This window comes from Brachionichthys hirsutus, chromosome 5 (genome assembly GCF_040956055.1).
Source record: "Brachionichthys hirsutus isolate HB-005 chromosome 5, CSIRO-AGI_Bhir_v1, whole genome shotgun sequence".
NCBI classification, from domain to species: domain Eukaryota; kingdom Metazoa; phylum Chordata; class Actinopteri; order Lophiiformes; family Brachionichthyidae; genus Brachionichthys; species Brachionichthys hirsutus.
In genome coordinates, this window is record NC_090901.1 from 2,645,436 (window position 1) to 2,660,443 (window position 15,008).

Consider the following 15,008-nt stretch of genomic DNA (forward strand, 5'->3'; position numbering starts at 1 on the left):
CTGGCGATGAGCACGTTGTATATTTCCTCTATTGAACTGTAGGCAACAAGGAAGCTGATTTCCTAAGACACAAACTACCCAAGCAATTTTAGATATAAACTTTCATTCATTTATTCATCTTCTTCAGGACAAGACGATCAATAATCGCCTTGTGCTAGCCTCTTATCCGAATCTGGGCAGAATAGGCCATCGAGCCTTTTAACCAGCATGTCAAAACGTCCAAAGTACACAGAATGCACAACACAAAAAGTTGAAGAGAATAGAAATTTATTCATCAAATTTTACAAAGCAGTGTCAAATAGGGACAAACTGGACCTGAGAAAGAAAGAATAAATAAACCAGAGGTTAACTCCAGCACAGAGAAAGATGAGTTATCTAAAACACAGGAAATAAACATAAAACATCCAAACCAAACCTTTAACAAAGCTGCCAATGCTTTAGTGAAAGAAAAGAAAAACATAATCAGAGTCATTGGGTCAGAATTTATTTGCCATGCAAGGCGCTGCCACTGGGAGCAATTTCTTTGGACAAGGCGACCTCAGGCATCTTGTCTGCAGCCTCTTTATCCGCCTTGTGGGTCACGGGTGTTGCTGGAGCCTGCAGCTGACTACGGGCAAGAGGTGGGGTACACCCAGAATGCATTGCCAGGGCAATGTGGGGCCACACAGAGACAGACAACGCAGACAAACGCACCCACTCATACATATGGTCATTTTAAAGGGATTAATTCACCTAAGTTGTATGTTTTTGGTGATGGTAAGATACCAGAGAAAACCCACACAGACACAGAACACACAAACGCCGACAGTGCTACCCACCACACCACCATGCCATCAAAAGAATGATGTATATATACTTTTTCATATATGATTTTGAAAGACACGTACCGGTAGACATGTAAAAAATCAGACAGTCATCTCAGAACAATAAACCAAAATGGCAAATATACAAGATAACTTTAGACCCACAGCATTTCCTCTCTGTATTTATAAGGAAAGTAATACTTCCCATCCATTAGAATGGGAAGCTTCACAGAAAAAACAAAATATACTTTTAAAAAACAACCCTCAATGTAATATTTACAGACATTGTCTGTAGATTTTTTTTCATATATTTCTTTCCCATGCTAAACCAAATCACGTTGACTTTCATTGCTATTCCAGTTTAAGGTTTTTCCTGACTTGTAGAACAATTTTATTTCTCTGCGGTAACTGAATAACACACCAGAAGGTACCATCAATAGTAGAAACGAGAAACTGCCCTGAGATAAACCTGTTTCTGATTAATGGCACTATTTTATTTATAGAATTATCGTGTCGCTCAAAAGAAGAAAAGAAAACACCCCACAAATCGTAATCAATATAAAGTCTATCTTAATTAACATGATACATGTGGCACAGCAGAAGTACCATAGTAGTAGTCAACAGCACATCAAGTGAAACAAGCCCTGAGCACATAAGCAGCATCTCATTAGCAAGCGACCGAAGGACAGTGTGTGAGCCGATGTCAGTTTTCCATTCCAGCTTCTCCGTCGATTAGAAGGTGCCACCATTAGGGAGCAAGAACCACGCCCCTGATCTTAAAGTGCACTGTTACTGTTACCGTAGTGACCACGGTCATCGTTTGGCAGCAGCTGGCAAGATCAGCTGGCTCTCTGCGACAGCCCGTGGTTCCACATGCCACGTTTGGAGTGATAGTAGTGAAAGAAGTTCCTCAAGTAGATCCTGTCGACTTCCAGTCCTGCCTGGAGGATCCTGGAGCAGAGATTATTATGACTTTTCATTTTGTTCATCTGAAAGGCGGTGTTTCCTAAACTGTTAGAGCCACAATAACAACAATAATGTTAACATTTTAGGCCTATTCTCCATTCATTATTATGAATATTTCCTTTGTTTTGTCAGCTCAAACATGGGGAAAGCAGAAACATTAGGAACACAGATTCTTTTCACATTCTCTTGTTGATGCTGAGCAGACTGTTGTGTGTTTTGGAGCTTCTTGAAAGAAAAAATAAAGGAAAACAACACACTGAGGGACAAAAAGGCATGACATATATTCCCAGTCAAACTGGTTCTCCAGGAATCTGTTGTCAGTTGTTACACAACTCATCTAAAATGAATGCATGGCTTCAATTATATGTTTGAAAGTGCAGCATAAAAATGAAGGTGGCAAAAAAAGTTACCTTTTTTTTATTTTCTTTTACGTGACAAAACATTCACTAAATGTGCTTTCAGGTAAATTGTGCAACATTATTCACTGGGCTCTAAAGTGCTCCATTTGGGATCCATTGATTTAGAATAATTCAAGCACAATCTCACAACATCTGCTGGTGGGGATTTTGACTCGCCCTCTACCATAAACTTTATTTTCAATGAGTCTTCAAAAGAAAATTAACCTTTCAAGGAGCTCCCAGTCTTCTCCTCCCCAGCCCGCCTTGTATTCCCGAGTGTTCATTCCTCCCACTGCTTCCAGATCTGATTTATAGATCCCAAGCAGGCCAAAGCCATTCACCTCCCACCAACCTGCAAAGAATAAAATAACATTTACACTTAAAGGTGATGTCACGTTCAGACAAAATGCTCCTGCAAATGCAAACAGCACATTGCAGTGGCTACAGTAGCTCATGTTGCAACACGATATGACATCATTCACTGAAACAGGCTAAACCAGCAGAGCTGGTTACGATGGTGGGATTTAAATAAAAAAAGGTTTTTGGCTTGAATGAGTGAAGGTGTCAGGAGAAACATTAGATTATGTTAAAAATCAAATGTTTTTTAAGGATGCAATTCCAAATGTTATTCCAAATCATAACAGCCAAAACTAAGAATTTTTCAAAAGCTTTACTACAGTAACACAAATATTACTATTCTATTTAGCTTTAAGGAACTACTTCTGTGAAGGAATGGGCTGCCGTGAAAATAAAAACATTTAGTATTAGCATCTGCATCAACCTCTGGCATCCAATGGTGTAGCCCCACAGTTCAGCCTCATGACTATTGGAGCAAAGGCCATGTATCCCTCCACACAGTGCTTCCGGATGGTATCAATGATGGAGGAAGGGAAATGGATGTGGAGGTCACAAAGAAACACAATGCTGTGGCCATCCTGAGGGACAATTGGCATTATTACATCTCTATGTTGGTCTCTTCATCTTAATGCCCCATTGCTGAGTGATGACGTAAAACTCACTTTTATACTGTTGACGCCTGCTTGCAGGCCGGCAGAGCGTTGAAAGTTTCCTCCGAGCTTTATGTACTGGTACCTGAGCAGTTCCACAGCTGTGGTTAGAGCGCACACAATCCTACGTACCTGACCATCTCAGTATGTAAAGGCCTCTACCTTGGGAGTGTGGATTCCTTCAGAGCCTTCTTCACATCCATGTCAGTGCTGCTGAAGTCGGCGATGATGAGATTCAAGTTGACATCTTGAGTGTCTTTAAACACTCTCTCCATGTCATCAATGAGCTGCTGGACCCACCGAGCCTGGTTTTTCACTGAGCGATGCAGAATAAGCAACATCTTTAGTTTTAAAATCTCATCCCAGCAAGACTGTTCTTGTTCCCGTTTCGGACGAGCAACTCAGGATCACTCCCAAACTGAACTTTGATAAAACGCTGAGCTCTCTCCAAGTCTGACATTGGTATAAAACACACAGTAGAGGCCTTCGTTTCTTTAAATTAGTGGATACTGACAATGTCTAGTTAAGGTATATCAAATTCTGAGTCCAAGAAATAAATGTTACATGGATAATTTATATCTTGATTTAAAAATTCTAAAATGAATAATGTGTCTGACACCTGACAACGCTGATGACAAACATTTTTGTGATTAGCAGAAAAGAAATTAAGAGACATTAAGATACACAGAAATATGCACTGAATGGAATGGCATTAGAAGCACAAATCAATGTGGGCATACCAGGTACGAGGACGTGGACGGTGACCCCGGGATTCCAGTGGAAGTCCACGGGATTACACAGCTGAGGCCCGCTGCGGTCAGTGAGATGGTAGACGTAGTGCGACAGGCGAAACAGCTGGTCGTCTCCATCTTTCACCTCCAGTTCCAAGAGGAGGCGGCTGCCGTGAGTCCCGTCCACGCGTTTCACGACGTTAATCACACGCATCAGTGTCAACTGTCTGAAAGAGCAGAGAGAGAGAAAAACAGATTTAAATATGCAGCAAAAGATGTACGTACGGTATATAATTATGTATTTGGTGTATATTTAAGAAAATATAAATATACTGCAAAACCTTTAATAACAGGATTTTGTTTTTCATAAATAGGTTTTCAATGCTGACTGATTACTTTTTCAGTTAGGTTACTGGTCTAGTAACATCTAGGGCTTAATACACGTTGAAGGCTTCTAGGTAATCTTTAATCCTTTTTTTTTTATGGTGGATATTTGAATGTTATTTTAGTTATTGTTTGATCTGCCATTTTAAGGATTTAAGGATTCATTGTGAATCTTTATCTTTTGATCAACGTGTAACATGCAGCTTGCTATGGGCGAGAGCCGGGTACACCTCGGACGTGTCGCCACACAGAGACAGACAACCATTCACGCTGACACACTCAAACACTACGGACAATTTGGAGTCATCAATTCACCTAAATTGCATTTTTGTGCAGGCGGGAGGAAACTGGAGAAAACCCATGTGGACACAGGGATATCATACAAACTCCGCACAGATGGCAACAGCGCTACCCCTACGCCACCGTACCGGAAATTCAATTTGTAGATGCGTGAGAAAACCCATAAGATGAGATGTTTATTTATCTTATCTTAAGCTGAGGAAATATTTAGTTACCCCTTGTGCTTCTGGTTGAGTTGATCCATGAATACCGTGATGACAGACTGAATATCATTGGAGTTGCACAACAAGTTCCCTGAAATGCTGCAGCCCAGCTCTATTTTGTCTTCTCGTTGTGCGTGGAAGTCCAGCTGGCTGACCTGGAATGTCTGGCTCCAGTTCACCTCAGTGTCAAATACTTCCGGTAGGCTGTGGTCCTCTTCAACCTTGTAGTCAACGCTTTGTTCCAGTTCCAAAACAGGTGTTCCCTCACCCATTGTGACGCCCGACTTTCTTTCAGGTTCCTCAATTGCTTGGTTCTCCTCTCCTTTCATATCTGACTGTTCTCCATCCACATTTTCTTCTGCATTCCTCTTCACTCTGTAGACACTGTTGTCTCGGCCATTTTCCTCATCAGGATGATTGAGCGTCATGTATTGAGAGAAGCCATTCCTGACGATGAGAGGACAGAAAACAAAATTAAGTAAAGAAGTAGAAGCTATTTCCTGTTCCTGTAAAGCCTTGGAGGAAGTTCATCGGGGAAGATCGTGCCAAGGTTTGCCTTTTGGAGGAAAGAAACTGTTCTTCGGCACGATGCGGCGGGAGCTGGGAGTGAATATACAAAACCGTGTGCTGCTATACTGTAGAACATTGTGTCAGGTTTTTCAATGAACATTGAGTGTGACGTCTCACGTATTGTGATTAGGGTTGATGAGGTAGAAGCAGCTCTCCTGGGTCTCCATGTGTGTGAGTCGGGTGTAGTCGTTGGGGTAGACGTAAGACAAGTGGATCTGTGGAGATAAGATCTCGTGTTTACAAGGTTGCCCAACCAAACAGGTGACTTGAGGGTTGAGATAAAAAACACAAAATACTGCATGCGTATTTTTGTGCCTTTCTTACTTCAAACAGAATTTATGCTAAATAAAGTTTGTATTCAATAATTTATGGAGGTTTTTTTTTTGAAGCTACACATGATGCTTCCTAGGACTAGAATTTCAACAACTTCATGAAGTTAGTGCCGGTGAATGTTGAGCGTACATATGTGTGCTGGGAACCCTGAAGTCTCCAGAACAAACAGTGAAAACGGGTTTTACAATGAGGTGGGACAAATCTACCAGCGTCATTTTCATGTTTTATACTTTTGAGATGGAATTCTGTCTGCAACCACAGCGTTTGTCTGGCAACAGTTCTTTAAACTACGCAGAATCTGAATTTATCATCATGCATTCTTCTGGGACTGCTGTCACACACAGACATTCTTTTGTTGATCAACAGATCAAACTCGACTGTCAAACTCGACTGGTGAGAAGCAAAGTGAAGCAATTTAACTACATAAATACGTACATAATTCAGTCCATGGTAGCGCGGCACCGTCCGGCCTTTGATAATGTAGCTAGGTTTGTATGAGCATTTAGGCAGAACACCATGAAGGAAACTGTTGTTTAACAAAGGCACTGAAAAGACACACAAAGTTTAACATAGGATTACTTTGTGCCTTCAACTTCATTCGGAAATAGGCTGCAGGAAGCTGCTGGAATAGCGGGAAAGGAGAGGTTTATCTGTGCAGCGGGAAGTCCCTCACTTCTGTACAGAGTGTCTCGCGGATCTTTCCTCAACATGTCCGCTTTGCTGCTGCGCTCATCCTTTAAGGGTCGCTGGTTGGTTGCAGCCGTCTGCGGAATGTGGGTGACATCACCCAGTAGCAAGCCAGCCTCATCTGTGTGATGAACACAGGGCACAACAATAAGAGAAGTGCACGTGCACGTGCACGGCAACAAAACCACAGACACAGATCGCAATGTTTGAACATTCTTGTTGTATATGAACACAGAAACAGCAAAAGGGGTGGGATGGAGATTTCCCCTGACTCACTGGGGCAGCGATAATGACGTGTGGTTTTTGCACTTACTAACATAAAGGGAGATATATTTGGATTCAATAACTGTGAACTTTTGATCTTGATCCAGGAGCAGCCACTGTGTGAAAACAAATGCAACTTTAGACTGTCAAGCCTCCTCAAATCTATTACAAATATTGTAAGTGAAAGTAAACACACACACACTTCAGAGTTGGAAGCAATGAAATGGGACAAAGACAGCAAAGGAATTTTTCTACTTTGTAAAGTGCAATGACTTACTGCCACCTCCACATGGTCAGTCCCTCTATCATCTTGCTTGTGAATGACTTCAAAATAGTACTTTGTCTGAGCAGACAGCCTGTCACACATTAAAAGGGTTATAAATATTTCTCTGGATCTCATCCCAAAACCTTAGGCCAAGAAAATACTACTAATACTAGCAATACACATTACCCCTAAACAGAAATGACTAGTATGAATTGTTTGGGGTTCCTTTTGTCCACTTTGGTTGATGTATTTATCATTGGTCTTTTAAGAATCTTAGGCAAAAAACAGCCAATAACAAACCAATAATGAGATGAATTGTATCCAGAGGCTTATTACCGGTAAGTGGATTGGTCATATTCTCTTATGTACAGTCCTGTTAAAAAGTATTTATTCTGTGTATGCTTATTTCTCACATATTAAAAAAGTATGAATATGTTTTAAAGGGGGCTCAGCTACATGAACTTTCCATAACAAATGGAAATGCCAACCCAGAATGAGAATGGAGAAACTCGGGCAACTGCAGTTTTTGACTGAATCTAGTCATATTGGTTTTGAAATGTAAATCTAACAACAAAATACAGTATGATCAACTCACACAACCGGTCTGGACGTCTGACTGGCGAACTTATCAAACTCGCCTGGCGCAGTAAACTCCACCCCGCTCTAGGAAGAATGTTCACATAAGAAATGTAATATTATACGAGCACAAGCAATAAAATGAAATGGTCAGCTACTCTCAGAGAAGATGACAGACTCGGGTACCTTTCCAACCCATGTCAGTAATTGCACATTGAAGGGAGATTCATCTGTACTGAGCCAAAATTCAGAGTTGTCATCAGAGCTCAAAGCAAACACAAATTCTCCTGATGGATAGAGAAAAAAACAGAAAGAAAGAAATTGAAGGAAAGATCTTTGGGAGTTGTATAGAAATGGTTTTATACTCAGCAACTAGACAAACATCTGTTACCATCAGAGTATGGATGGAGATAACCAAAAATCCTGAGCCCGTAGTTGGTCCATTGAGGAGAAACAGCCAGCTTTTGTACTGTGGTCCTGGACTGAATGAGCAAAGGAAGGAGAAAACGAGTATTCAGACATGTTTGCTTAAAGAGAGAATACACCCTGAGGCCATGTACACACGGAGCCGGTTTCTTTTTAAAACCGAATATCTTTCCTCTCCGTTTTGAAACATAAACTCTATCCACACCGAACCGCATAAGCTCGTTGTTAAGCACATTCACAGGACGAAATCCACATTGCTCCTCCTAAATCCGTTTGACTATCCGGCAGACCCTCCTCTCCAGTAGCCCTGAATAGACCTTCAGGAAGCTGAGGAGCGTGATCCTCCATAGTTGGAACACACCCTCCGGGACCGCCACCCCGGTGTGCCAATCCAAAGGCACGTTGTCCACGCGATAGAGATAGAAGAGCCCACTCCCAGGTCCCCAGGCGCTGCGCCATACTAGTAAGATATGATTATGAAGAAATGTAAATGAATGAAGAGCTGACAGAAGGCTGACTCATGCATGCACTCGTTCCTGCACATTCCATGCATAACGGCTTTTGACTCACATGAGGATACAGTGGGTAGTGAATGTTCCTGAAGAGGTCACCCACAGAACTGCCACACCAGTCCTCAAAGATGTGCAGATTGGCCTTCCCCCCAAACTGCAAGAAAAGAAGAGCGTGAGAGTGACGTTGGGAATGTGCTACTCTTTGTGCTGCAGTCAGTCGGCAGCAGAAACCGTTTAGCCTCAGTACTGGGGCAGGTTGTAAAAAATGTGTTATTATTATCAATTAATTAAATGTAAGTTAAATGTATTTAACACATTAAAAGTCATTCTATTCGTTTTCAAAGAGTTAGGATGGAGGCAAAAGTAGGGTCTGTCTCAGAATCTCGGTAAGAAAATGGTGGGGTGGCACTAAGCGAGGCAAGTCTGGAAATCCCTGCTGAGGCTTGTGGCTCCATGATCCGGCGCTGGATAGGCGGTGGAAGATGGATCAATGGATGGCACTAAGTAAGTAAATATGCTTTATTAGATTTAAAATAATGCAGAATGAGAACGACATTAATTCACAACTCAGTTTAGACTGTAAACAACATACATCACCATCATACTGGTCTGTATAATGAAAAGCAGAAGACGCTCTCCCAAAACATGATATTATTCATGCACACAACTGTCCAATGCAACGTGCTGCTTAATGGAGTGGAAATATTATGACTCAAACAGTGAAGAGGAAGCTGCCAGAGTACTCTCTACTGCAGGAAATATACTGAGGTGGGAGGGAGCTGGACAGGTTTAGGCAGGTTGTCACAGGAGGAAAAGTGTTCTTAAGCATGCGCTTAATGGACACACCTCTGGTTTCCAGGTTTGTGGAGTGAAGTTGGAACTCAAAGAAGCTGAATCCTCCAGTGAGTCTAGCTGATGGTCCTCTCTGACCTGAGAAGCAAACCAAATCACTCACTTCTATACCGTTTCCTGCCCACCTCGCATCGACACATTTTCTATTACCCCCCCCCACCCCACGCGCAACTCTTACTTACCCCGTTCTCAAACATTGCTTTCTTCCAACTGGGGACTTCAAGATTCATACCTGAGAAAACTGATGAAAATGACAGATCAGTGCAGTTCTGACAAACAAATATGCAAAAACATGCTACCATCGAGTTACTTGAATGCTGTACTGCAGGATTTACTGCAGGATTATTTTGTTTTCATAAGAAAAAATGTACTTTCTTAAAATATATGTGGATTGACTGTCTTCTTGTTGGTAGCATGGGAAAATAATTTAACTGGGTTGTGAAGGTGTGTGGAGAGTGGAAAGTACACATCAGTCACTCACCTCTTAAGAAAGCACAAAACAAAAAGGCTGAACATGGTCAAATGTTCTGCCATAATCACAGAAAAACTGGATAATTACTTAACCCGAGTCACTTGGTGGATGATGATTTATATCGATGCCATAAGAGTTTCAGGGCCCCATCAGCAAGCTGTCGTATGATTTTTGTGAGGTCATGTTGTATATTACTGAAGCAATGAAGGCCAGTGTCCCAGCAAAAACCTGTGTAACCAATATTATTCTTTCATGATGCTTCCGCATCCTTATCCTTACAGGGCGGAGCATTTTTTCTACGAGCTTGCAATTACATTCAGTGAATTGGAATTACAGTGAACACCCAGCCTGTCATTATCATTGGGTCTCCGGAGGTGCAGTTAAGAAAAGAAGGAGAGGAATATGTTGAACTCCTGCATGAAAGACAGCCATGTCTCTCATTGGTATGTGATATGTGGTTCTTCCATCAAGGACATAGGACTCCAACATTACACTGGGAATCGAACCTGAGACATTCTTGCTGCCACTTTAAGAGACATGCTTGAACATTAAAAAAATTAGATGCACAAGGCATATAACCTTTTCATATTTATTCAAAGTGCTGTTGTCATCTTCTTTTTTTATTTCTCATATGTGGGTAGAGACATAGTTTATTTTAATCTACCACCAATGTGGTGGCACACCTTTGTCATACTTTGCTGTGATTGCACCACAACAGGCAGGAAGCTTTATTACCAAGTGTGAGACTTGACTTCCTACAACCCGAGAGCCCCCCCCCTCTAAAACAAAAACACACTGCTTCACCTCTTAAAGTTGTCTCACCTGTTGCAAGCTCATGTTTCCTGTACAAATGCATCCGGAATCGTGAAGCGTAAAAGTAAAAAAATACAACATTAAAAATGTAAAATAAAACAACTCTAAATAGTACTTACCGTATTGGCCCGAATATAACACGACCCCGGATATAATACGACCCCCTCTTTTTCAAGACTCAAGTTTGAGAAAATACTTTTTGAACACCAATTTCAATTTTTATACAGAAAATAATTACAGTACATCTGAAACAAATGATTATAATGTGACGTGGTGAATACGGGGCTAATCGATGGTCGCCAACAACGCCACTTTAGGACCTGCCCCTAAAGATATAGTTTTTCCTTTTGGTCCCCCAGCTCGCTTTAGCGGGTTTCCCCACCCACAGGTCCGCTCACAGTGATGACCAGCACGGCATTAGGGATTCAAAACATTTATTAACACTCTAAAAGCAAACCTAACAAAAGAAAAGGAGAGACACGGCAGTGACAGTCTACGGCCAACCTGCCTCCAAGACGGGGAAAACACAAAATGAGGACGCCGGAACGAGGGAGGGAAAGCACCTATATACGCCGCCCCCCCAATCAGTGGTAAACGGGCCACAGGTGCTCCCTCCCACCTGCCTGCCCAATTAACCCCAATCATCCGGTTACATTCCTCCCCCCCTCCGAGTTATCGGTGCCCCACCGATAAATCATAATACAAAAACAAAACAGTTTTCTAAAACAGTCAAAAACCGGCATCACCCAAAGGTCAGCGCCTGAGCCCCAAATGCACCAGCGTACGCCACAAAATGCGGCCCCAGAAGAACAGCCGGAATGACCCTCAGTCTGTTCTTCCCGCTGGTGATTCCTCCAAGTGTCTGGTGGCTCTTCCGCTGAGCCTCGCCCGGTCGTTCCCCGTCCTCCGCGGGGCATCAGCCACAGCCGCGCCGATCCCGCCACGCCAATCCAGCCACGTCGATCCAGCCACGTCGATTCCGGCCACGCCGATTCCAGCCACGCCAATCCGGCCACGCTGATCCCGGCCACGCCCATCCAGACGCCGATCCAAACGTCGCTCCAGACGCCGATCCAGCCACGCTGCCATGCCGATGTCCACGCTCCGGCCTCGCCTGGGCTGCATCCCCCCCCATTCGCCGACGACCCGCAGCTGCCAGCAGCTGCGTCACCCGGCCCCCATGGTCCCGCCGTTCCTGCCCCACCACTGGAGCGTCCTGGCGGTCGTCCCCCAGGGTCCATGGAAGGGCCGCCTGCAGCCAAAGCCACCGCCTTCTCTCAAAAAAATAAAAAACAAACAAAAACCCTACCGATGCCGTGCTGGATCGTGATCCTGCCGACAACGCCAAAATGTGACGTGGTGAATACGGGGCTAATCGATGGTCGCCAACAACGCCACTTTAGGACCTGCCCCTAAAGATATAGTTTTTCCTTTTGGTCCCCCAGCTCGCTTTAGCGGGTTTCCCCACCCACAGGTCCGCTCACAGTGATGACCAGCACGGCATTAGGGATTCAAAACATTTATTAACACTCTAAAAGCAAACCTAACAAAAGAAAAGGAGAGACACGGCAGTGACAGTCTACGGCCAACCTGCCTCCAAGACGGGGAAAACACAAAATAAGGACGCCACGAGGGAGGGAAAGCACCTATATACGCCGCCCCCCCAATCAGTGGTAAACGGGCCACAGGTGCTCCCTCCCACCTGCCTGCCCAATTAACCCCAATCATCCGGTTACAATAACAATAAATTCGAGAGAAAAAGCATGTTATTTTGCCACATTCAAATCATGCAAAAACTGTCTCACATCTTAATATCTGAACATTTAAATATGTAAACTAAAGTGCAATCACATTTGTAAATGAATGGCTTCTGGTTTTTAAAATGTAAATAAACCAATCTACTGTGATAAAACAACAAAATTGCAATAACTGCATGAACCATCAAAGTGAAGTCTAACTGGGGAGATCGTTGTTCTCCAGCGCCTCCGGGGTTAACTTCCAGACCACGCTGGGGATGAAGGCTGAAGCGCAGCAATACAAGATGGACGCCGGCCAGACGTGCTGAATCACTGAAGCTGCTTTATTTTACTTGCGCTGTTAAACAAAACTCCGTTTCCTCCTATTGCTCGCATATCTCTGTCTCCTAGTTGCGCTCTCTCTCTTTCTCTCTCACACACTCGCTCGCTCTGGCGGGACACACCCCAGCTGGACATGCGCAAACACACACACACACACACACACACATCCACACAGACACATCTCACAACATATGAATAAGGAAAAACATTGCAATAAAATAATGATCGGCGTTTGCTTTAGCCTGGGTAGTTCAGTTCACCATTCGTTGTAACGATATCTGGCGCCATCTAGCGTTCAGAATGGGTATAACGTCTAGACCCCGAATATAACACGACCCGACTTTTTCAGCCTAATTTCAATGCAAAAAACATCGTGTTATATTCGGGCCAATACGGTAAGTCCACAAAACAATATTTGGTGGGAACTTGAATTGTCTTATCATGTCTTATTATCTGGGTTGAGCACATTCATATAGTTGATATTGTGACAGAGATGTGTTGATTCAGCTTCAGTAACCACAGCGCACTGTGTTCTGCACCTGAGAAGCGTTTTAACATCGGCCTAAAGGGAAGTTCAATTGTTGCCTGTTTGCAGGCAGGACTAAACACAACAGATTATAGAACATGGAAGGAGGACAAAATAGACCGCATTAAATGTTGGTTCAGATCCAGATTAGGGAGCATCTTCAGGACGTTTTTCAAAGCTTTTTCTTCTAACTTCTCGAGTACTGTATGAGGGTACAAATATATAAGTAGTCGGTTTCTATGCGTGTGGGTGGAAAAAACAACAACAACAACAACTCCACTCTCCAAATTTAAATGTGTGGCAAAGACAGTTAAAAAATACAGTTTCCAGAGTCATAAATTTGACTTTGGGAGAACAAAAACATGCCGGACGTGAAGGGGAATGCGGGGCCATTCTAGAAAATGTGTGTGTGTGTGTGTGTGTGTGAGAGTGCGTTTTACGCACACACAACTCTGGCAGCGCTGCGTCAGTGGACTCAATAAACGACGAATGCAAAGTCAGTTCTTATTTAATTACAATTAGATGCTGTTACTTTCCCACTTGAAGCGAAGCAATGGGGGAAAAAAAGTCCCTCTAGTTCATTCCTTGCTTTCACACATGCTCGCTTTGCGTAATGAGCCCTTCATATCAGTTATTATAGTAGTAATACATGTCTAATAGTAGACATGTACATTAAAACAATAACCTTTCGTTGGAACTTACTGTTGGCGCCGGTCCATATTCTGTTAACAGCGACCATCTCGTGGTAGACGGCCAGTCCGACCAGTAAGATCACAAGGAGAAGCAGATATCTGGTGTTGCGCCGCAGCTTCTTCGAGAGGAAAAGCAACGACATCATCTCAAGTCTGGAGCGAAACCTCTGAAGTTATTCATGGGACGCCAAAACGAGCCTGCGCGCCTCAGACGCGCCACTGGCACGGAGGATGTTCCCAGTGACCGCAGCTTCTCGGGGCTCGCATCCCGCGAAAAATCCCAGTATGACCAGTGAGAAGCACTGTTTTACAAGGAAGGCGCCCGAACATGGAATGTTTTGGGGAAAAGGTTTCTTGTTCTTCCGACGAACGGGCTGCTGGCTGGGGTCCTCCAAATAGTCGCGCACGAATTACGCACGAGAAAACGCAAACAGCTGGAGCCGCAGTGAACTCCCAAACTAATAAACCATCCCCTCAACTTCACGAGCACAAACAGAAAAGGAATATAGAGGAACAGTGGCTCCGCTTTCAAAGTAAAAGCATGTCTTCTGTGTCGATGGAGGTGATGGAACACAAATTCTACAAGAATCTGAGAAAAGACCTTCAAGAAATTAAGTTGTCCGCGTCGAATGCAACATTCTGTAAAAGTGTAATTTTCAAAATGCTCCTCTTAGGCAGGATGTTTGACTTTATTTGTACTGTAATACATGCTACTGTGTGACTGTACTTGTACTCTAACATTCTATCTAATAAATATATTCATCATCATCATACATTATTCATCTATGCAATATCTTTTTCTGACTTCGTATATCGCCGTACTTGGGCCTCAAATAAATGCGTCGGATAAATACGCAGGACCCAACACAGGGAAGGAAGTCGCAACGATTCCCATAATAAACACACTCCCAAACCTTGTGGAAAGCCTTCCCAGAAGAAGCTGTTATAAAAGGGAGGGCCGAGATCCTATTAAATCCTGTGGTTTCAGGTTGGGAGGCAAAACAGGCACAAAAACCGGAACTCAAATACGCATCCTCCATCATCATCGACATCCAACCTTGAATACACAAAGTCCTGCAGCAAAATAAATAACAGGTCCCAACTTGGAAATGATACTCTTCACATCTAAAGATGGGGTTCAAGTGGAATA

The 15,008-nt window shown here is 43.2% G+C and overlaps 1 protein-coding gene across 1 annotated transcript; it reads right to left on the bottom strand.

Moving 5' to 3' along the window:
• Window positions 1-297: 297 nt before the first annotated feature.
• LOC137893712 (beta-1,4-N-acetylgalactosaminyltransferase 3-like) lies at window positions 298-14,004 on the bottom strand. The gene is made up of 19 exons (XM_068739139.1): window positions 13,869-14,004; window positions 9,460-9,518; window positions 9,272-9,355; window positions 8,484-8,579; window positions 7,879-7,969; window positions 7,674-7,774; window positions 7,507-7,574; window positions 6,924-7,002; window positions 6,696-6,762; window positions 6,369-6,503; window positions 6,131-6,240; window positions 5,480-5,577; window positions 4,805-5,239; window positions 3,915-4,132; window positions 3,337-3,490; window positions 3,187-3,259; window positions 2,949-3,102; window positions 2,393-2,519; window positions 298-1,754 (listed from the first exon to the last, which is right to left on the bottom strand). Exons 1-19 carry the CDS (start codon window positions 14,002-14,004, stop codon window positions 1,643-1,645), a joined length of 2,397 nt encoding a protein of 798 aa, XP_068595240.1. The 3' UTR covers window positions 298-1,642.
• Window positions 14,005-15,008: the final 1,004 nt, after the last annotated feature.